General features: G+C 38.8%; 1 protein-coding gene across 6 annotated transcripts in view; it reads left to right on the plus strand.

Moving 5' to 3' along the window:
- LOC131693096 (mitogen-activated protein kinase p38b-like) overlaps positions 1 to 24,042 on the plus strand; it is a 130,729-nt gene that overhangs the window by 34,645 nt on the left and 72,042 nt on the right. For 5 of the 6 annotated variants that reach the window (XM_058980636.1, XM_058980638.1, XM_058980637.1 and 2 more), the window contains exons 4-5: positions 9,185 to 9,419; positions 16,116 to 16,195. In XM_058980636.1, the coding sequence (XP_058836619.1) occupies positions 9,185 to 9,419; positions 16,116 to 16,195 (315 nt within the window). The remainder of the gene's footprint in view (positions 1 to 9,184; positions 9,420 to 16,115; positions 16,196 to 24,042) is intronic. The other variant, XM_058980635.1, reaches the window with a different exon arrangement.

Consider the following 24,042-nt stretch of genomic DNA (forward strand, 5'->3'; position numbering starts at 1 on the left):
CATCACGTTTGATCAGTCGTTTGATTGAAACACATAGTGTGTTTTAGTTTTAAGGGATTTGCGTCAAGCCGGCGCTAATCTATTCCGACAATACGTTAGTGTCGGTTTCTGATGAGGCGAAGCCGAAACGCAACATAGTATGAAATAAGGATTTGTGCCCTCCTGTACAAAGACTGGTTTATACCAACAAATTTTCACCCTAGTGAGAAATTTTGGTTTTTACCAAATTTTCCTCCTTAGGGTGAAATATAGCATAGTGCTTTCGCATAGGCCTGCTAAGCCAAGACAAGTTTCGGCTTCACTTGTGTCTCATCGGCATAAACAGAACTTCTGCTCTAACGGGACATCACGTTTGATCAGTCGTTTGATTGAAACACATAGTGTGTTTTAGTTTTAAGGGATTTGCGTCAAGCCGGCGCTAATCTATTCCGACAATACGTTAGTGTCGGTTTCTGATGAGGCGAAGCCGAAACGCAACATAGTATGAAATAAGGATTTGTGCCCTCCTGTACAAAGACTGGTTTATACCAACAAATTTTCACCCTAGTGAGAAATTTTGGTTTTTACCAAATTTTCCTCCTTAGGGTGAAATATAGCATAGTGCTTTCGCATAGGCCTGCTAAGCCAAGACAAGTTTCGGCTTCACTTGTGTCTCATCGGCATAAACAGAACTTCTGCTCTAACGGGACATCACGTTTGATCAGTCGTTTGATTGAAACACATAGTGTGTTTTAGTTTTAAGGGATTTGCGTCAAGCCGGCGCTAATCTATTCCGACAATACGTTAGTGTCGGTTTCTGATGAGGCGAAGCCGAAACGCAACATAGTATGAAATAAGGATTTGTGCCCTCCTGTACAAAGACTGGTTTATACCAACAAATTTTCACCCTAGTGAGAAATTTTGGTTTTTACCAAATTTTCCTCCTTAGGGTGAAATATAGCATAGTGCTTTCGCATAGGCCTGCTAAGCCAAGACAAGTTTCGGCTTCACTTGTGTCTCATCGGCATAAACAGAACTTCTGCTCTAACGGGACATCACGTTTGATCAGTCGTTTGATTGAAACACATAGTGTGTTTTAGTTTTAAGGGATTTGCGTCAAGCCGGCGCTAATCTATTCCGACAATACGTTAGTGTCGGTTTCTGATGAGGCGAAGCCGAAACGCAACATAGTATGAAATAAGAATTTGTGCCCTCCTGTACAAAGACTGGTTTATACCAACAAATTTTCACCCTAGTGAGAAATTTTGGTTTTTACCAAATTTTCCTCCTTAGGGTGAAATATAGCATAGTGCTTTCGCATAGGCCTGCTAAGCCAAGACAAGTTTCGGCTTCACTTGTGTCTCATCGGCATAAACAGAACTTCTGCTCTAACGGGACATCACGTTTGATCAGTCGTTTGATTGAAACACATAGTGTGTTTTAGTTTTAAGGGATTTGCGTCAAGCCGGCGCTAATCTATTCCGACAATACGTTAGTGTCGGTTTCTGATGAGGCGAAGCCGAAACGCAACATAGTATGAAATAAGGATTTGTGCCCTCCTGTACAAAGACTGGTTTATACCAACAAATTTTCACCCTAGTGAGAAATTTTGGTTTTTACCAAATTTTCCTCCTTAGGGTGAAATATAGCATAGTGCTTTCGCATAGGCCTGCTAAGCCAAGACAAGTTTCGGCTTCACTTGTGTCTCATCGGCATAAACAGAACTTCTGCTCTAACGGGACATCACGTTTGATCAGTCGTTTGATTGAAACACATAGTGTGTTTTAGTTTTAAGGGATTTGCGTCAAGCCGGCGCTAATCTATTCCGACAATACGTTAGTGTCGGTTTCTGATGAGGCGAAGCCGAAACGCAACATAGTATGAAATAAGGATTTGTGCCCTCCTGTACAAAGACTGGTTTATACCAACAAATTTTCACCTTAGTGAGAAATTTTGGTTTTTACCAAATTTTCCTCCTTAGGGTGAAATATAGCATAGTGCTTTCGCATAGGCCTGCTAAGCCAAGACAAGTTTCGGCTTCACTTGTGTCTCATCGGCATAAACAGAACTTCTGCTCTAACGGGACATCACGTTTGATCAGTCGTTTGATTGAAACACATAGTGTGTTTTAGTTTTAAGGGATTTGCGTCAAGCCGGCGCTAATCTATTCCGACAATACGTTAGTGTCGGTTTCTGATGAGGCGAAGCCGAAACGCAACATAGTATGAAATAAGGATTTGTGCCCTCCTGTACAAAGACTGGTTTATACCAACAAATTTTCACCCTAGTGAGAAATTTTGGTTTTTACCAAATTTTCCTCCTTAGGGTGAAATATAGCATAGTGCTTTCGCATAGGCCTGCTAAGCCAAGACAAGTTTCGGCTTCACTTGTGTCTCATCGGCATAAACAGAACTTCTGCTCTAACGGGACATCACGTTTGATCAGTCGTTTGATTGAATTGATAGTGTGTTTTAGTTTTAAGGGATTTGCGTCAAGCCGGCGCTAATCTATTCCGACAATACGTTAGTGTCGGTTTCTGATGAGGCGAAGCCGAAACGCAACATAGTATGAAATAAGGATTTGTGCCCTCCTGTACAAAGACTGGTTTATACCAACAAATTTTCACCCTAGTGAGAAATTTTGGTTTTTACCAAATTTTCCTCCTTAGGGTGAAATATAGCATAGTGCTTTCGCATAGGCCTGCTAAGCCAAGACAAGTTTCGGCTTCACTTGTGTCTCATCGGCATAAACAGAACTTCTGCTCTAACGGGACATCACGTTTGATCAGTCGTTTGATTGAAACACATAGTGTGTTTTAGTTTTAAGGGATTTGCGTCAAGCCGGCGCTAATCTATTCCGACAATACGTTAGTGTCGGTTTCTGATGAGGCGAAGCCGAAACGCAACATAGTATGAGTCTGATAACTATTTCTGATTATGATGAACTTTTTATTTTTGCATATTTCCATCTTCATGATAAGGAAAACATGCACAAGAAAGGATTTACTCGAATTTAGTCTTGTTCGTCTGCTAGAGCCCATCAAACATATGTTCATGTTTGGCTGATAAAATCGGGGTTTCAATGCATTGCAATAGATATTCAGCATTCGAAGAAGTTTCTTGTGAACGAGTGTAGAACGACTTTGTTTCTACTTACTTGAAGTCAGCGGCGAAGCCAGAAATTCGGTTTGGTGGGGGTTTGGTGAAAATCGATCATACTGTCCAAACGGCATAATTCCGAAACCGTAATTTTTGAAGTTTTAAAATTATGCAGAATTAATTTTTCAGAAAATAGTAACAGAGTTCGTGTCTTTAGCGAATTTGTTGAGACTTTATTGTAGTCATGAATATTAACCTGAGAAAATTCACCATAAATATTTCTTGGACGATATACCGTCAAAATTATTTTATCAAATGATGCGCTGTTTAACGTTTGTAAAACTCATCGAAGATACTAAACCTCCGAAATTGGCGGTTTCAAAATGATGCTACCTTGACCTTAAATTACTGTTTTTAAACATTTGACCTATACATATAATTGGTCATACAACAAAAATAAAACGCTCATCAAAATCGATCTGAACCTGCTAGAATCGGATGGAAATCGTCTTTTTTTCATAAATTTCTCTCTACATTCGGAAAGTGTTATCCTCGTTATTAATCATAATACGTTTTCGTCTCAACTCAACGACGCATTCCCAAAAAAACCTGTCTTAATCCACCTAGTGGTGCAATTGTGCTTTTCTCATTTGTCCAGACTACGATTCCGTGGCTGCTTATGTTCAATACAATGGTGGAAATGAAAATTTCATGTTCAGTACGATTTGCAAATACATACAACGGATCGACAGCCACGATCTTGAGATACTATGTGATACTGAAACATCGCTTGAAACCAGCGGCGGATCATGAAGAAAGATCCGGGAGGTCCAGGTCCTGCCGAAAATTTTCAACTTGTTAAGAAATTTTAAACTAGTTTTAATTTTAAAGTAGCAACCCCTCACTGCCTACTCCCTCCGGGCCGGTATGATTGACGATTTTTAGAGTGATTGCATAACCTTTCTATGTGAGAAAGGCAAAAATGTACCAAAGTCCAAAAAAGTCAATTTTTGTCAAACATCTCAATGTTTCATTCATTTTAAAGTCATTTGGCATAAAAAATACAACTTTGATTTTGAAAATTTTTCATTTCAGTTTATATGGGAATTTTCTGTGTGATTGCACTCTTCAACTCGTAACTCCGGAACCGGAAGTCCAATCAATAAAAAATTCAATAGCAGCCGATGGGAAGGTTGTACCTTTCATTTGAGACTAACTTTGTGCAAATCGGTCCAGCCATCTCTGAGAAACAGAGGTCACATTTTTTTCCACATACACACATACACACACATACATATACACACAGACATTTTCCGATCTCGACGAACTCAGTCGATTGGCATATGACACTCGGCCCTCCGGGTCGGGATTCGATTGACGAATTTTAGAGTGAATGAGAAAGGCAAAAACATTTTTAGCAAATGTTGAAAGTTATGCATTTTTTTTTGGTGAGCAGTTCTGTTTCACAGACATTAAATCAATTTTAACTTCACTTCCTATTAAATAAAGACCCTTATTACAGTACATCTCTACAAAAACGAGACCAATTTGAAAATAAATCTGAGGATTATGATTGATTACAGAACTCTGGAATTTGATGTTGATGCAATTAGACAACTGTGAAATCAAGACCAATAGATCAGTTACATATCAGGACCCCATTCCGTCAATTTATCAAAAGTCCTCATGATGTTTACAACAACAGGTTATCAATCTACGGATCAGATAATTGTTATTGTAATATTGAATTAAATCAGTCTGCATCAATAAATTTTCAACTTTAATCCAATATTTTTTGGGTGTGGTGGGGGGGGGGGGGGGGGGTTGTATGCTGTTAAACCCCAAAACCTTCTCTTGGTTACGCCGTTGCTTGGAGTTATTTATTTCGCTTTTCATTTTCCGATATGTTTCAGATCGATCCGATGGTCATAATTTAGAAAAATTGCAGTCAGAAGGTTCGCACAAATGAACATTTTTGCACTGATAAGTTATCAAGTTCCTTCCAGACAACTTGGAAGTGTTCGGTGATTATTTCTAGCGGTTGTAGATAGAAAATTGAAATACAAAATTCGATTTATCGAAATAATATTTGGCTTATTTCAATGGATTATTACTATATTGAACAATAAATAGGCGACAAAGAGTAATCCACAAACAACAAGCCATAACTTTTAAAGTATTCAAAATAGATATTTAAAGTCTTCAGTAAAGTTATCCGCAAAAGTAAGAGCTACAAATTTGCTGAAGGCATTATTTCGATATAATCACTTCCAAGAAAATTTGTGAAAATATCTCACTCGATTAATCAGCAAAAGCACAATACCAAAAGAAAGGGCATATTGCTTCCATTAAATTCTCCGAAGATACTAAAATAAGCCGTTTTGGCGTTAATAATAGATTACATGTTTTTGGTCATATTTCTGGCAATGGGAAATGATAAAAATCTTTCGTCCGCATTTAATGTTAAATATCTCTTTTGATAATAGTCCGATTTCAACAATCTATAGCTTGTTCGAAAGGCATTCGTTAAAGTTGTCTAAAAACATATAAATTGTTAATCTACATTGTCAATTTCGGCAGATAATTCAAAACAACTGCAAAAAACGCCATTTTTACACATTCAAACATTCATATCTTGGAAAATAAAAATCAGAATCAAAAACAAATTAATAGCGTTCTTACTGTTTTTTAGTTCTTTCATTTAAAACTGGTTTGGATAAGATCGGTTCAGCCATTGCTGAGAAACACGAATGAGAATTCGTCCGTTACATACACACACACAGACACACACACACACACACACACACAGACATTGTCCCAAATCGTCGAGCTGAGTCGAGCAGTATATAAGACTCGGCCCTCCGGGCCTCGGAAAAAATCTTGAAAGTTTGAGCGAATTCTATACATTTCTTTTATAAGAGGGTTGCCACCTCTGGAGAGACTTTGACCCGTTGATTTTCACAGACCAGCGAATGGGGGAGGTGGATTTTGGGTGGAACTAGACAGAAATTTGGATCAAAGCGATTGCTCGGTATTTTTGAGCAGTTTAATTGCTTTTTATTACTATGTTAGAGTAAAGCTGTAAATTGTTCACGTTTGAGAACGATTTTGTCGGTTTAATCAGGTGTAATATTTCACTTCCCCGACTAAGTGTATAGAATATAAAAGCACCAGCTACTCTCGCTGTGGAGGATAAGTGGAACGAGCATTTCTCTCCTCCACAAATAACAGGAAAGGCAAGCAAAGGAGGCAGGGCAGCGGTATCGCATGGGAAGCACTTTGTGGTGTCGGATATTCATCACCAGAGGTCGCAGCAAAGGGGTAAAACTCACCTTTCAAGCCAACAGTTAAGGGTCGCTGCAGGAGTAGCAACAACACCGGAAGAACTCGTGTGATGTTGCTCTAGCCAGTTGGATTGGAACAAATCTGCCATACCTTTGTGCAGCACCACTAACGGTGAAGTTAGTATAACTTAACTTTTTTACGCCATTTTGAGCGACTTAGTGACATTTCAATTCTAGCATATAGCGAAATATTACTTTCCTTAATTTGGAGTAAATTTGATTTATTTATCATTTTCATTGCTTTGTGAAAGAAATCAGAAATATTTGGTGAACTCATCCTCGCCGCCTTGAAACGAAGAGTTAGTCGGACAAAATAAATCTGAACCAGAGTAATAGTTAACTTTTTAAATATTTTGTAAAGAATAAAATAATTCCACAAAAATTAAAAGTGCACTTCTTCCCACCAAACCCGGAGAAATTGATGTAAAACCCGGAGGCGTGGAGATCGCTTCCGAAAACCGGAGTCTCCGGGTCAAACTCGGAGGGGTGGCAACCCATTCTTTGTCAGAACATCAGTTTCCGGGCGAGTTTATTGGCGAAAATAAACTTGGATTTACTGGGGATATACCTCACGCTGCGTAAAAACGTTTTCCGGGAATCCACAGAAACGGCGATATTCAGCTTTACGACCAGGTCGGTGTGTGGATTTTCGATGTGTGATTTGTAGGATAAAATTTATTTTCTCGTCTTCCATCTACTACAACTACTATTTCAATAATGCGCGTGGCAAAACGACACTTTTGTCGCACCAGCTCAAGTACGCGTGGCAAAACAATTTCTCCACTGGAATACGTGTATTTTCAAACAATTCAGTGTCGAAATATTCCCTGTCCGACCACTACAGTTGCTGCTACAGAATAAAGTGTCCAAATATTAATGCCGTTTTTGATTGAGGCGACTATAATAAGGTTCTAACTCCAACTGCTGTCACAATATTCGAACTCAAAAACTCAAAACAGCGTTTTGAGGTAATTAATTCATTAGAGACAGAACTATCCATATTAGCGATTTTAAATTTTCTACAATGTTTGTGTGAACAAAAACCGCCTTTTTGGCTTTTGGCAATATTATTTTTTAAAATTGATCATAGTAGTATATAAAAATTTATCTTTTGAACCGCTTTGCTGTCTTCGACAAAGTTGTAGAGGAAAGTACTTTATAAATTTTGCAGAAGACATGTTGTCATTCCATCCAAAATTTCCATTTGGTTTATGATTTTTGAGAAAATAAATATGCTTTAAGACTCTTTTTGAATTTTCATTTACGATGATCATACGAGCCCCAATTATCGATACTGCATTTCAACTTCATCGATCCGGATGGAAATCGAAAAGAGATTTTCGCATGATACTGAACATGTTTTTTGAGCTTTTAAGCGTGTTTTAGCATATGCAAAAAACGTCAATACATTTTGCTTTCGCGTTTTCGAGAACAGAATTTTTGTAAATTAGTTAGAAAACGCGATGGAAACCTCAATGCCTCCTTAAATTATTTTTCGAAAGGTCAGTTAAAGAGGAAGACCAAAAAAATACCAAGGGGCGCTAAACTGAAACCCCACCAAGGACGCCAGAATCCCACGCTACGGCTCTGCTGGTATTAGGATGTTTTTGATAAAAAATGAAGCAGTTCCAATGCTTTTTTTCATTTTAATTAGCTTCATCGATATCGATTATTGTTACTGTACTTCAAGAAATAATTGTAAAAATCGCAAGTTTGCTCGGTGAAATACGAAAAAAAGCAAACCATGGATGTCCTATATGAAAGATACCCGCGTATCAGTCCTATATGTGAATTACAAAGTAGTTGAAGGATTTTTTTCTGTTATGGTGTTTGTAGTGAAAACTCGAACAGCTGTTTGGTAGGCCATCAGAAACGAAATGATCGCGGCGATTCTTAAGCCAATGGTAATATCTTCTTCTTACCCTAGCTGATACATACTATAGATAAACCATTCCGCAGATATAGTAAATCTGTACGGAGAAATATATATCACCTAGAACGCGTGAGGAATGAAAATCGTTCATGAATACTTGGAGTTTCGAAGATGATGCTATCCACTATCAGTTTATTACATCACAGATGCAATCATACATTAATTAACAATAGCTGCAACACGTGTACTTATTTTAAGACACGGTTATTCAAACTGAACCACACAAAATCTATCAATACGCTCGACAAATAAAACTAGCATAAGAAGAAGGTGGGACTGATATGCGAGTACATTTACGTAAAGTACCCGCGTATGAGTCCCATATATTTCTCCGTACAGATTTACTTTATTGCTTTTTTCAACCATTTGCCTAAAAAGAACAAAAAAATTAAATTGATTTATGTAATACAGAAACATTTATGTAGTAATTTAACTATTTTCTGCAACAATACCGGGATTTACAATTCTTCCCAGTCGTAAAAAAGTAAATAAAAATATTGAGTCGTCTTTTTCTCAACATGTGGATTTTTCATATGGGACTGATATGCGAGTACCGGCAGTGTAGCAATAAATTATAGTAGTTGATGCGGAGATCATAGTATCCCACGTTGAAATATAGTTATTTTTGCTTAACCTTCCGGCAGTCGCGCTAGTGCACTGAGTGCACGCTGCTCTGAAAATATGGCGAAATCATCTTAGAGCAGCTGCGGTTGCTCGACAAGGGAGTAATAGACTTGTTTACCCTACTTTTGATTTTTTTTAATTCATATTTCAGGAAAGTATGCCAACTCCAAACATTTACTAAAATATATGCAATTCGTGTATTGCAGGATTTAAAGCCGTCCAACATCGCAGTGAACGAGGATTGCGAGCTGAAAATTCTAGATTTTGGCCTAGCGCGGCCAACAGAGAACGAGATGACGGGCTACGTCGCCACCCGATGGTATCGCGCGCCAGAGATCATGCTGAACTGGATGCACTACAATCAAACTGTGGACATTTGGTCCGTTGGGTGCATAATGGCAGAGTTACTGACGGGGCGAACACTGTTTCCCGGTACAGACCGTATCCTTTTGCAAAAGCTGTCATTTTATGTTGCCCCCATTGGTGAATTTGTTTAATGTTCATTACTGGTTGGTTATGTGTTTAATTGTTCAACAGTTTCTAGCACAAAACGAAAGATCCGAACTATGATAACTTCATCACACCAAAGGAACCATTCTATTTCTATTGTTCGAAAAAACATTTTTTTTCCATAGTTGTATACTGCCCATATAAGCATAAGAGTCCCATATGCCTTTGTGGAAAATGAGATATCTATTGGATTGTATTCTGTATCACCACTGAATCATAATGCACAAATAAGATTACCAGGTTTGTTCAGAAAATATCGAAAAAAACACCAAAACATGGTTGTCCCATCCATAAGGCTCAATGAAAAATGTAAATCTTGAACACCGTTTTTCTCGGCTTGCTGTTTTTCAATATGGGACTCTTATACATATATGGGCAGTATATTGATAATGCAAAATTTCAGAGAGTCAAAAGGAAGTCGAAAGCGATGATAAATGCTTTCAATGAACTTTTTTCCATGTGATGAATAGGGCATTGCAAAAATTTTACTTTCAGCGGAAAACCCATACTATATTGTGACGTATACAAAAGTACCGTACAACAGGGTATCTTTGATCAACGGGGTGGATTTCATCAAATGAGTCTTTTTTGAGTAACGTACGATAAGATGATTTCCTCTAACAAAATTGTCGAAGCAAAATCCAAACCATTTTCTAAACATGATCAGCATCTATCGGCAACGAATATTTCGTCCTTTAATGAACACAAATCCAAATTAAAAATGATACAACTCTTATGCATCGTTTCAATCTTTTCAAACAATCCCTTGCATATTAATGAAATCAATGATCTTCAACTGAACTGATCACATTTTTGGAAACGGTAAATATTTTTGTCCAATAATTCATTTAACACATACGAGAGGTTTTTGATAACTGTGGGTGAATAGAAAACAGTGAGTCTAGTTATGTAAGGTATGTGAACTAGGCTTGATGGAACTATCCAAGTCAGTCTTGGATACCACATACATTTGGAGCAACATCAAATGTTGCTTCAAGCTGTTCTTAACCCCTATTCGGTAGTTTTCAAGCCGCCACCCGCGTTACGGCTTGGTAAGGCCAAACTGGTGTCGAAGGGGTCAATTAAGATTGTCTGACGTATTCTTGATGGTCACATCATTAGCGTTTCTGCATTAGAATCGTAAGACAGCCTTAGTTGATTATAGGACTTATCCTTTAGCGTCTCATGTACGAGTTCAGATGGAAATTGAACTATGGCTAACACAGCGTCGAGTTTCGCAAGCGCCTCCAGTAGCGCTTGGCCCCTGCTATTTGTACAGCGGCTGCCCCACTCTACTGCCCAAGCGATGAAATCTCCCGCTATGACTACCGGTTTCCGGCCCACTAGGTCGGACGACAGCCTGTCGATCATCTGGTTGAACTGTTCTATGGGCCTCCTTGGTGGAGCGTAGCAGCTACAATAGAACACACTATTGATCTTGGCAATCGGAACACCCTCGGCGGAGGAGTGTATTACCTCTTGAACCGGGATCCGTCCCGTTATACAGATTGTGCCATCCCAGACCCGTCCGACACCCAATTACCGTTGTCGGCAGGGATGTTGTCGGGGTAGGATAGGAGGGCCACATCTGTCCTCGACTCCGAGAACGACTGCGACAACAGCTGTTGGGCAGCTGCACAATGGTTAAGGTTTAGTTGTGTGACGTTCACAGCTTCCTCTTATTGGTCTCGCCAAAGGGACACGAAGGTCCACCCATAGCATGGTTACGGGCTTGCTTCTTGGAGGTGCAGATAAGGCATTTATGCGCCTTTATCTTTATGACCCTCCTCACCGCAGCAACAACGTAGTTTGCTCCTGTCTAATCCCTTGCATTCGTATGACTTGTGGCCGGATTCTTGACACCGATAGCACCTATCTACTAAAGGCGGGTGGGGTTTGCTAACTGGACATACTGACCAGCCGATCTTCAGTTTCCCTTTCTCGGTAACCTTTTTAGCTTCCGCAGTCAGTAGCCTGAAGTAGGCTACTTGCGTGCCAGAGAATCCCGCTCTCAAGCGCATAGAGGCCCGCTCGATTACTGCTCCATTGTTCTTTGACGGCAGCGACGACATCGTCTGCGGTCGTGAACGCGTCCAGTTACTTACACTGGAGAGTCACTTCCGCCCCTAATGATCTCACCTGGGCGCTTTTACCCAGGACCTCTTGGGCCAAGGTCTTCAACATTTCGCCGGTCTTGGTGCGTCGCCCGAGAGGCTTTCAACCGCCCGCATTGACTTCAGGACGTCGGCATATTTGTCCTCGTCGGTCTTCACCCACAAGGCTTCGCCTCTGTCCTTGGCCTTTTTTGCGAGTCGAAGTGCGTTCGACGTCCGCTTCCCCCCACTGACCAACTTCCAGGGGTTTTCGCCCCCTGTCCCGGTTGTACCGGATTGCTGGTACCTTTTTGCTGCCCGGCGAGGTCATTTGCCCCCCGGCCAATCGGCGTTTGGCCGTCGCGGTTGCACGCCGTTTGGCGTTGCTTTTTTACCCTCGCCTGGTGACTGCCTAGGTCTCTTCGGGTTCCCGCCGTCTTTCCCTTGCCACCGATCTTCGTGGCGAAATCAGCCGCCGCTTAGCCCGACTTGGCTGTTCCATAGAAGGCGAAGGGGAAGACCCCTGTCTGGGTTCCTCTGTCGGCCTTCTCTCTTCCCTCCACCTTCTTGGCGTATGCTTCCTGCTCTTGTCTTGCGACTCGAACAGCTTTGAGGAGCACCAGCAGGTTCTGTTTTAGTTCCTTGCTGATGTTCTGCTTCGCATTTGCGAACTCGATGATGCTATCGAGTTGCTCCATAACATTAAGCATCGTGGGTAGTGGCCCGTCCAGAGTGTTGGACTATTTCCTACCACCGCTGGGGAGTCACTGGTGCTGTTGGATGCACCCCCGTCGCTTCACTACCTCCCCCACTGGGGGGAGACCTCACCAAACCACTTCTGGCAAAGAGGTTCGTCACCTCCGTCTTTTGATTTTTGTTTAAATTTACTTCGCTCATGATGTTCCCACGAGTTGCGCGAGAAAGAAAGGTCCGCCACGCCAGAGCTCCGCAGTAACGTGGTAAGGGACGCTTACTGTGGGGGGTTGCCCAGGTACCCCACGAGCTCCGTTAACGAACGAGCATCTTTTTCACCCCCTCGACCACGCATCCCTCGTCACGGGTCGCTTCACGCCTTGGACTCGGGGTTATGACCTTTGTTGCTTTACGTGATGACCGCAGCCTAGGTCATCACAACCATCCTCCTTTACCAGGGCTTTGGACCTGTAGCTCTGATTATCAATAGTTCCAAGTTCGTAGGTTATTACGGACATGCTACTATTGAGATCCGTCATTCGCTGGCGGAGTTCCGTATCTATGCCTGTATGCACGGATGTGTATAGGAGCAATGTATCCCTGAGTAATATGGAAAGACTGCCTTTGAGTCGCCAAAACGCTCGTGGGAAGCCGGGTGCACGGTTATTGCTGTGACCATAAAGCACTGCACATACTGTCAAGTACAACGGTGAGTCGGTAGGTGTACAGTAAATGCACATAGGTTGTTGAGATAGCCCGATTGCACACTGATAAATATCAATAACAATAATTTTTTGGTAACTATCTGATTCCGACTATTTTCCTGAAAAATTAAAATTAAGCTAAAAAGCTGTATCCTGATAGGCAATTTTGTTTTCCTTCGAGACATCAGCTACGAAATTGCCTGCAGATGTGCAATTTACTCGACATTTCGAGCGTTATTTCTCATTTCGATACACATATTTTGCTGATCAAAGTTACCCCGAAAACAACGAATGAAACTTTACTACAAAGTAATTTTATTCTTATAGTTGTAAGTAGGGGTTTGCCCACTACTCGGGTTCTTGTTTGCTCGGCGGACCATTCTTTTCGGGGCGGCCTAGGTGCTTCTACAGGAATTTCGGATTTTCGTTACACAACAAACAAAAAGAGAAAAAACAAATAAATTAAATTTACTGACTTTATATTTACCGATTCTCCTTTGCTGTTGATGCTGAGTGCTCTGCTGTCACTGGCGGAATGGCGGATGGTCTCTGCTGCGTCCGACCGGCCGGGAACACAGCGGCCAAGTTCTCCCGAATTTCGAGGGCTGCTCCGGCAGCGGTCCTTGATAATTAGCTAGGGAGGTGAGCTTTGCTCTTTTGTTGGAACCTCGAGGCGACGGGGCGAATAATCGCCGGGTCCACTTACTCCCCGCGAATGGCCCAGGTAGGCACAGCAGTGACCTACCTCAGGGGGGACCATTGTCCGCCCTGCTTCGTTCTCCTTGTCGATTAACTGTGGAGGAGAGCCAGGCTCGTTCGGCTGATCCCCCACAGTGAGAACGATACTGGTGTCACTTGGGTCCTTTTAATTTGGCCGGGGAAGCGAGTGGCTCCTTGGCGGTTAGCTTCCCCGTTTCAGCGACCCTACACCAGGACTTTTCACAAATGCCCGGACCACACACCGACACGATTGACGGATTTAGTTTGCCGTCGCACGCGCGCACTGAACTGAGTTACGGTGGCGGGAAACTGTCCCGAAAAAAGAAACAAATTTAGGGCGTCTGTTCCTGGCTGTGGTCCGTCACTATCTGGCCAAAACTCGATGGTCCGCACTCGACTATCACAAACACAATCCGCCTCATCGCATAGCTTTCACCCATAAGCAACATAACCAGCGCACTCGTATTTTCGCAAGAGGAGAGCGGTAGCCTAGCTAAACCCTATGCTACTAATTCACAAACATAAAACTAAATTTTCTATACCTATCTGTACGCACAAAACCGTTCACAAACGCGAAACTATACAAAAAATTACAGACTAAATGTGGACGGTATCGAACAGCGGTGAGCATAACATTAAGTAAACAAATACACTCTACGGAGTGTATAAAGGGTATATTTCCACCCAGTGCTAAATTGTTACCCTGACGGGTTACATAGTAAACCGCAATAAAATACCCAACAATTTGAACGTTTCAAATCTATGAATCACATGAAAAAGACTCAGCGCGCAGAATAGTTGCCATGTGATAATTTAGTTTGCAGTGGCCAGCTAAAACCCTGGTCAGCATGCCGAAGTGAAGCTTCGAAAAATGTAGGAGATTTTTCGAAGTCACTGGGCACGGTTGTTCTAGAAACGCCTTTGTTTAGCGACACGTTTGTAGAATTCTCCAATAATTACAGTGCTCGTACGAAGGCCAGGACCGTTTTTTTTCCTTTATCCAACTTCTCGAAATTGGCAGGGCGGGCTCAGGACCAACGAAGTCAATCGCTGAACCTACCCTGGTCAATTCGTCAGCTCATTCATATCCAGTAATACCAGAATGTCCGGGCACCCAGACAAGGTAGATAGTGTTGACAATGCTTATTTCTTCGATTTGGGTTCAGCACGCGATCACTAGCTTGGACCGTGATTTGTCTGAGCTAAGGGCCTTGATTGCAACCTGACTAGCGGAGCAGAAGTTTATAACTTTGCCGGACGACCTCAGTTGAAGGGCCGATTGAACCAATCGCAAATATTTCAGTTTGGAATACAGTGCAGTACATACCTATTGAGTGAGATTGTTCTAATCTCATTTCACGACAGTAGACACCTGCACCAGCACGTCCCTCCATCAGAGAACCGTCAGTGTAACAGACCACTTGCGTTTGTTGTTGTCTTTCCATATAGCCAGACAACCACTCCTCTCGAGAGGGAATCTTCACATGGAATGTTCTGTAAGGAAAACTACATGTGAGTGTAATATCGCTATCGAGCAAGAATATCTTCACCCCATGCAACCATTTATGACCACAATCGTGTATGACTGGTAGCAAGATCAACATGGTTATTGTTCCAAAGCCCAGTGACCTGCAGTCTGTATGCACATGATAGTGCTTCTTGTTTGAGGTGTACGTGTAATGGTTTGATATTTAAAAGTGCCTCAAGAGTAGCAGTCGGAGTTGTGGTGAAAGCACCAGTCAACGCCATGGGCGCCATTCTTTACAGGTGGTTTACCTTGGACTGGACTGTCATCACTTCTCTCCTCTGCCACAACACAAGGCATCCATATGACAGTATTGGACGTACAATTGTCGTGTAAATTCAATAGATGTATTTAGGTTTGAGGTTTCCAAAAGTTTGTCTGCATTACCCGAAGGCTATGTACGCTTTCTTGACTCTGAACTCAATGTGAGCAGACCAATTCAGTTTGGAATCCAAAAGAACTCCAACGTATTTGATCCGCACACAGTAGCTCAGAATCAAAGAACTGCAAGGGACTAAACCCGGTTGTTATTCGCTACTTCGTGAAAAAAACCATTGAAGTTTTGCTTGGGTTAACTGATAATTTAACTTGTCAACGCCACTGTTCTACAGCTCTTAATGTTTGTTGCATTAAGTCAAAGATTGTACGCACAATTGTTTCTTGTATATAGAGAATCTCATAGCACAGTCAATGATTATGTCAGCTACCAACTAATCCGAGAAATTATCATCTGCTTCATATATGTACCTGAAAATATGCAAACAATAACTAACCGTCCTTGTATAACGCACCGAAATAAAAACCACCCCATCCCAAACTTGTTCTGTGACACGTGATTTTCTTTCAACTGAATTATGAACATGAAACCTTTATGCCGGTTGACTTGAAACAGACATTCATCAATTAAACCTTATTATGGAGATATTGGGAACACCGAACGAAGAATTCATGGCGAAAATATCATCAGAAAGTGTGAGTAATGCATTTTATTCTTTTCTTACTCTTAGTTCACCTGTATAAATAAAGATCTCTCTTTAGCGTAGCACTGCTTTATGCGCTATTCAATACATATGCTTTAGGTATATAATAGAGCACATGCACATTCTTGTATGGATCGAAACAAGTATATATGTAGCAACACATAGGGGAACTGGTGGTAAGCCCGACACCGTGGGTAAGCCCGACACCCACGACTTTTCCCAGATATCAAATTTTAAATCATACAATAATGACATGATAATACTAGTACGATTATTTTGAGTATTTTGAGACGAGTCGATGGTATATAAATCCATCAATTACGCTTGTCAGTGTTGTCTTAAGTCAACCGAAATAATAATAATCATCATCAAATAGCGCGTGATTCATAGTTATTTTAAAAACGGAACGAAAAAGTATAATCTAATATGAGATTCTGAAATGATATTGAAGAGCAATTTTTATCGACCGTCTGATTGTTGATCAGAAGAGTTTCGAAACATCATAACACGAACCGGATAGCTTAATACGAAGCGTACGTTACCTCTGTGTAAATGAATCCTAGTAACGTGGGATACATTCTGCTTGCAGAACTGATCTTACTCCTTATAATGGATTCACATCTGGTAATAAAGTTCGAAAAGATTATTTGAGAAAATCCGCGCCATAATATATACCAACCGTTCACATTATTTATTCATAACACCACGCATTCGAATGCTCTTCCTCTTACTAGGCCATGAAACTCTAGAAAGCATGCATTTGTATTACACCTACTCATACAGCAATTCCATGAAAAAAGTCATACGATCTCTCAGAATTCTGTAATATTTGGTAGGATCGTTCCTTACGAAACATATTATATACATATTTTTTAATTCGTCGCTAGGGTGTTTCTTTTTAAGTTAGGCTGGTGCAAAAAATCGTGATTTTTTAAAAGTTGATTTTTTTTTCAAAATTCATAACTTCTGAACCGCTGAACGCTGGTAACAGGTCAAATAAAAGGTGTTTGAGTTTATTTTCAAGTACAAATAGTAGAATTTAAAAAATATTGCATTTTCTATGAAAAAAATACGCATTAATTGGTTTTTCTTGATTTTTTCTGCGAGGGTCTCCGACTCATACTTTTATATTTTTATTTGAAATATCATATCATCAATATCATCAATTCTGCACAACATATTCAAAAATCTTTTCATTCCAATTCTTTGAAAATAAAAAAAAATGCAAACTTATGTATACACCCCACATGCATGGAAACGATGAAGCCGCATGGTAGTTACTTACAAGCTGGGTGCAACATTCGTTTCAGCCTGGGGGCTGTCCATGAACCAAGTAGAAAACTTTTCAGATCTTGCAGATCCTTCAATAAAAATCTTTTAAATGGTTTTAAAAGTGGTCATATTTTGGCATTTTTTATTGTATCAAAAATCCAGAAGAAGCATGAGAAGAAATAAATAAAACATTGTTATAATTTTATTCGTTTTTTTTAAAAGGGCATTTTTTTTCTTTAGCTACTATTTAACACATATCTCTTCAGTTTAAAATACCGTTTGGCAAATTGGTTTTAACCAATTCCAGATGGTCTTAATTCCTATTATGATTTGTTTCCAAAAATAACTTGTGAAAATTCTAGCGAACAATGTTGGCTGCAGTGTTGCGGAAACTGTCCTGGAAGCAAATTTTAGCGACAGAACTAATGAGTATTCTTAGTGACGGCCATATTGAATCATTAAAATTCAAACAATGGCGTTAAGAAGAAAGATGCATCATGGACTTAGTTGAAATGGACACACAAGAATTAATTGGTACTTTTTTAGAAAAAATATTCAGTATATTGATACATAACTTTATAGTTAAGCAACAAGCAAACTACTTAAAAAACATAAAAAGGAAATTGAAAGCTACAGAATGCATCATTATCTGTGATTTGCGGATAATAATTCTTTCGTTGTGCAGGATGCAGTTCAAGGCATTCATTGGGCAAACACTCAATGTACTATTCACCCTTGTGTTTTATTAATTTCAAGATAAAGAATCGGACGATTTGAAGTTTATTAGTTTTATTGCAATTGCTCTTCACTAAACATAATAATGCCGAAGTTCGTTTATTTTTGACTCATTGTTTAGCGTTCATAAAAGATACATTGTCAGGCTTACAACAGATTTCCTTTTTCTCAGCTAGATCAGGAAGCCAATGAAAAAAATAAAATGATGGCATTTAATTTGTACAACATACTAAAAGATTTTTGTATTGATGCTGAATGGAATTTTTTCGCAACTTGTCATGGAAAGGGTCCTTGTGATGCTTTAGGAGGAGTATTGGAACGAAACTCTGCGAAAGCGAGTTTGCAAGGCCATCATATAACAACAGCCCAAGACCTTTATTTATGGGCTATTTCTAAGCCAGATTCAAAAATACACTCAGCTTTTTTCGGAACCCGAATACAATAAAATGGCAAAAAAAACAATTATGGCAAATTATAGACGTGTAAAGCAAATTTCGGGAACACAGTCATTCCATTGTTTTGAGTCTCAAAATGAAAACTATATTATTGTCAAACGATATTTATTTTTGACGAAAGAAATGTGTTCAATTGTAGCTAAAGAAAAGAAATGTCTTGTGAAAAATCAAACGAATAAAGTTATAAATTTTTTTTATTTATATCTCCTCATGCTTCTTCTATATTTTTGCTACAAAAATAAATAATGCCAAAATATAACCTCTTTTAAGACCACCTGGATTTTTATTGAAGGATCTGCAATATTTGAAAAATTTTCTACGTGGTTGATGGGCTGAAACGAATGTTGCACCCAGCTTGTAAGTAACTCATGGAATTCGTTAGTCACAGCTGCTCTGACGCGATAGAGCTGAATGGCGAACTACCATGCGGCTTCATCGTTTCCCTGTATATGAGTTGTATACATAGAGTTGCAATTTTTTTTTATTTTCGAAAAACTGTATCTCCAAAACCTCTGGAGCTGGTAGTCTAATTTTTGGATATGTTGTGTAGAATTTAATTATCTTAAAAAATATAAAAGTATGGAGAAGTTAAGGACCCTCGCAGAAAAAATCAAGAAAAACCAATTAATGTGTATTTTTTCATACAAAATTAAATATTTTTTAAAATTCACTTTTTTACTTGAAACTACATTTAAATACCTTTTATTTGAAAATCGGTTCAGCAGTTCAGAAGTTAGGAATTTTAAAAAAAATCAACTTTTGTAAAGTACCGCTTTTTTGCACCAGTCTAACGTGGAAGGAGACACCCTAACGACGAAATAAAAAATATGTATCTAATATTTTTCGATAAGGTACAATCCTACCAAATATTATAGAATTCTGACAAATCTTATAGCTTTTTTCATGGAATTTCTGCATATACACATAACTACACTTTATCATACACAAAACATTTTTAATGAAAAAAATGGACAAAATAAAAAGTTAAAAAAGGTGTCGCTTTGACCCCTTTTGGTTTTATCCGCAGCGCTTTTAAAATGTCATTTTTCTCCATTTTATGGCGCCAATTATTTTTAATGAAACCCACTTTTTGAAACGCTGATAGAATATCCCTAGTAACAATTGAGGTTTTATGGTAGTTTTATAGCCACTCATAAAACTTAGATTGCACTTGTAGCATGCTATAAAACTTCAATTGTTACTTGGGATATTTTGTTAAGATTCATCTAAACGAGGATTATGCCCAGAATATACAATTTTAGGAGCTTTTTGGAACTTTAGAAAAATCATTGCGCTTAAGGTGTCGGACATACCCCCGGTTCCCCTATGCTTTTTCTATAAATAATTGTGTACCTACGCTATCTAACAACTTGTAGACGTACTCTTACATCTGCTCTAATTCGGATACCTGCACGCAGAGGTGTACCAATCCTAAACGTGTTGCTCAAAGGAATGTAAACAATTGAAGATAAATTGGTTACTATTGAGCCAAAATCTCCCAAGTGTACCAACAATTTTTCGTCGGTCGAGCTTTTCCTGATTTTTTTTTATAGGATCACAACGATAAATCAAAAATACAATTTGAACAGCTTTTCGAAATTCGAATTATTTTCAAAGCTATGGCTATTTTATTTTTTTTAACATGAGTTTGGATTTTATTTAATTTCTCACGTTTGGTAGCACCAATTCTGCTCATTTTTCCACCAGTTAAAAGTGACGAGTTGTTAAATTTCGTATGACAGAAAAAAAAGGTAACTGCAAAAGTTATTTTTATAAATAAATTGAAATAACGGTGACTTCTCAATTGATTGTCAACGTCATTTTGACCCAATATTGTTGCCTAATTCATGTTAACAAAAACAAAAACACCGCCCAGACCAGCTCATAGTTTTCGCAATACTTCAACTTCCGGCCGGCTATCCAATGTTTAAACACAAGAAAATCATAACTAAATATTTTTTTGCTCTGAGTATACGTGTACTCCGAAACTAACAATCCCACCGCATAAAACATTTCGATTTCGTGGTCCTATCCATAATCCAACTCCATCTTATCTATGGCTGCGTGGCTGAGCATTACAACAACATTTCCTACCCTATCCTAGTATCGGTGAAGATGGTCGTGGCCGGTATTAACGATTCTCATGCTATTGGTTTACTGAACTCAAAACAGATAAATTCAGTCCCAATCTTTTATCTCATAAACAGAATAAGTTAAACTACATATAGGCAACCAGGCCCGATGAGAGGGGGGGAGTCAGCCGGGGCAATTGCCCTGGGGCCCGGGTCGCGTTTGGGGGCCCGAATTTTTATCCGGAAGATGGGTGAAAACGTCTGGTATTCATAGAAGAGCAAGAAAAATAAGAATTGTAATTTCTTTGTAATTATTCACCCTATTAAATTGTCATATGATGAAAGCGGAGAAAAATTTGAAAGACATTTTAATCTAATAACTTGAGAATTCGAAATTGTGGATACCAGAGCTTTATTTTATATTTAACTTTTTTCCTTTTTTATTTCGACTATATTAGTCACATTTTCTTTTTACATTTTAACGACATTCAATTAGCTAGAGATTACTGGGTAGGGGAATTTATGAAAATTAGAGCCATAGTACTCAAGTGAGAGCAAGGATGTGAAGTAAACAGATCGGAAAACTAGAAGTGGCAGGGTCATTAGAACAGGCTTAATATCGTACGGGCTTAATCTTTGTCTTCTGTTAATGAGGGTCGAGCTTAGGCAGTATAACTACGAATCACCCGAGTTCACTAACATGTGTCCTGGTATCGATAGACGTGTCCATCTTTACCGTGACAACCGACGATATATTTAACATTTGTTAAAACAAACGTTCTTAGAGGAGTTGTCTACTTTATGTACTAGGTCAACAAAACCGAGTTTTTTGTTTGAATTGGCAGAATACTTTACAAAACGTTCAGAAGCCAATTCAATGTATTTTCGAAGAGAACAGCGCCAAACAGAAATGCAAGCGCACGGACGTATCCGTCCTCTTCTGCGTTCGTTTCTTTACTGGTGGAACCGGTTGTTGGATTGCAGACACTGCACAGTGGTCCAGGAAGCGAAATTAGCGGGAAACAATTGTTAACGCATTCATCTTTAGGTTTAGAGATTTGGTGTCTTAGAAACATTTATTATGCGTGACAAACTGCATCTTTTGGCTGAAACGATTTTAGGGTGGTCCTTAAAATGTCAAAGTTGTAGACATTATTTAAAATTATAGTTCAGATAGAATGATACTTTCTTCTGCAATAGTCTAGAACAATCAATTCTGAGCAACTTTGTTGAAGATACTAACTTTGTATCTCAAACCGTTTTCATTTTATAGTGAGTTCCATATCATAACATAGGGTGTCTCTCAAAAAAGCAGTTTTCTCCGTACAGTTTTTTAATATGATTTTTCTCACAAAAGTACCTTTCAGTGTACTTTTAGAGCATGATTAGAGACAACTTTTGCTGAAGAAAGAAATTTTTCATCTTGTCTGGTTCAAAAGTTATGCTTAATTTTCACTTAAAAATACGCCCTTTTCAAATGACGATATCTCAAAAGGGGGCAAACTAAAATCGATAATTTTGATTGCATTTGAAAGGCTGTACTTTTGCCTACAATATATTGAAAAATTGGAGAACGCTTTTTTGTCTTTCTCAAATAAATCAAATTTAAGTAAAAGCATTTTTGCGTATAATCCTACAGCGCTCATATTAAAAAATATTTGTTTTACGCTGATTCTGTGAACTCTTGTCAAGACTTTTCAAGGATCACATATATTTGCAAGTTTTTCATATTGCAAATAGGGCGATGACCCTATTTTGGGCTCACTCGTTAGGGTGGCGCACTCTATTATTAATTACTCGACCTATGTACAATCGTTGAAATACATATAAATTATTATCAATGCGTTAGGGTCAATATATTTGCTTAATTCCTGAGAACCAGTATATTAAATAACTTGTATACGAGTTCAATAGAAACGCTTTCCTCTTACTTTCACCCTACCATACCACCAACAAACATAATGGAGCTATCGAAAATGCAAATATACACTGAAATCTTTTTAGGCGGTTTTATGGCGCATCCCCTACATAAAGAAGCCTAAGTGTACAGTATGTAAAATAATTAAAGACACTCTTGTTCTTTTCTATTTAATCCCATTACCACTACTAGACTGCCACACTTTATTACGACGACTAACTTATTCAGTTTTTTATTTGTTGGCTGTGAAACGATAAATCAAAAATTTTAAAGGAATGCTCATCGTACAATACAACAAACCTTTCCTATGACCAAAACTACTGAAACGATAAAGGGGTGGGTTTAATTTTTTACATACTGTATATAGGAATTGTTGCATTCGCGCAATTCTCTGTTTTCATCTTCGTCGATGAATCTTCGATCATGTAGTAGAAGATTAGTTTGATGATTTAATAAGCGCGTCTTTTAAAGATTACTGCTAGTGTGTAATACTGCGGAAATCGTTACCAAACATCTTAGCTGCAATGAGTCGAACTCTCATCAGTTCCCCATTTGATAATCAAAATCATGCTTAGTTTCTGGGTTTCAGTATTGCACTTGATGTACTCAATTAAGCGCTTTGCAGAGTGGTCTACCAAAAATATACGACAATCGTTGTAAAGTACTTGAATGATTCTCTTATTTCATTTAAAAATATTAAAAACTATGTTTAATGTTGATTTGTTAATTTGTTGCGTTTATATAGCAGAAGGATATCAGATTTTTTTACTTGAACAATGCTGTTATATGAAGTACAATTTTGTTTTTTGGTTTGAGGTTAGTTGATTGCAGATCTTGATACTGCTACCTGCTAAAACCGTTCCTGCAAATGAACGAAATCGATTGAAAATTTGTGTAGATTTTGGGAAATCTTGGCAATAATTGGAAGCAAATTATAGGTCAAGTCATTGGTGATTGGTGGTCTTTACCCTATCTGCATTATGAAAAGCCTGCAAATGTATGTGATCCTTGAAAAGTCTTTAGAAGAATTCACAGAATCAGCGTAAAACAAATATTTTTTAATATGAGCGCTGTAGGATTATACGCAAAAATGCTTTTACTTAAATTTGATTTATTTGAGAAAGACAAAAAAGCGTTCTCCAATTTTTCAATATATTGTAGGCAAAAGTACAGCCTTTCAAATGCAATCAAAATTATCGATTTTAGTTTGCCCCCTTTTGAGATATCGTCATTTGAAAAGGGCGTATTTTTAAGTGAAAATTAAGCATAACTTTTGAACCAGACAAGATGAAAAGTTTCTTTCTTCAGCAAAAGTTGTCTCTAATCATGCTCTAAAAGTACACTGAAAGGTACTTTTGTGAGAAAAATCATATTAAAAAACTGTACG

This window comes from Topomyia yanbarensis, chromosome 3 (assembly GCF_030247195.1).
Source record: "Topomyia yanbarensis strain Yona2022 chromosome 3, ASM3024719v1, whole genome shotgun sequence".
NCBI lineage: Eukaryota > Metazoa > Arthropoda > Insecta > Diptera > Culicidae > Topomyia > Topomyia yanbarensis.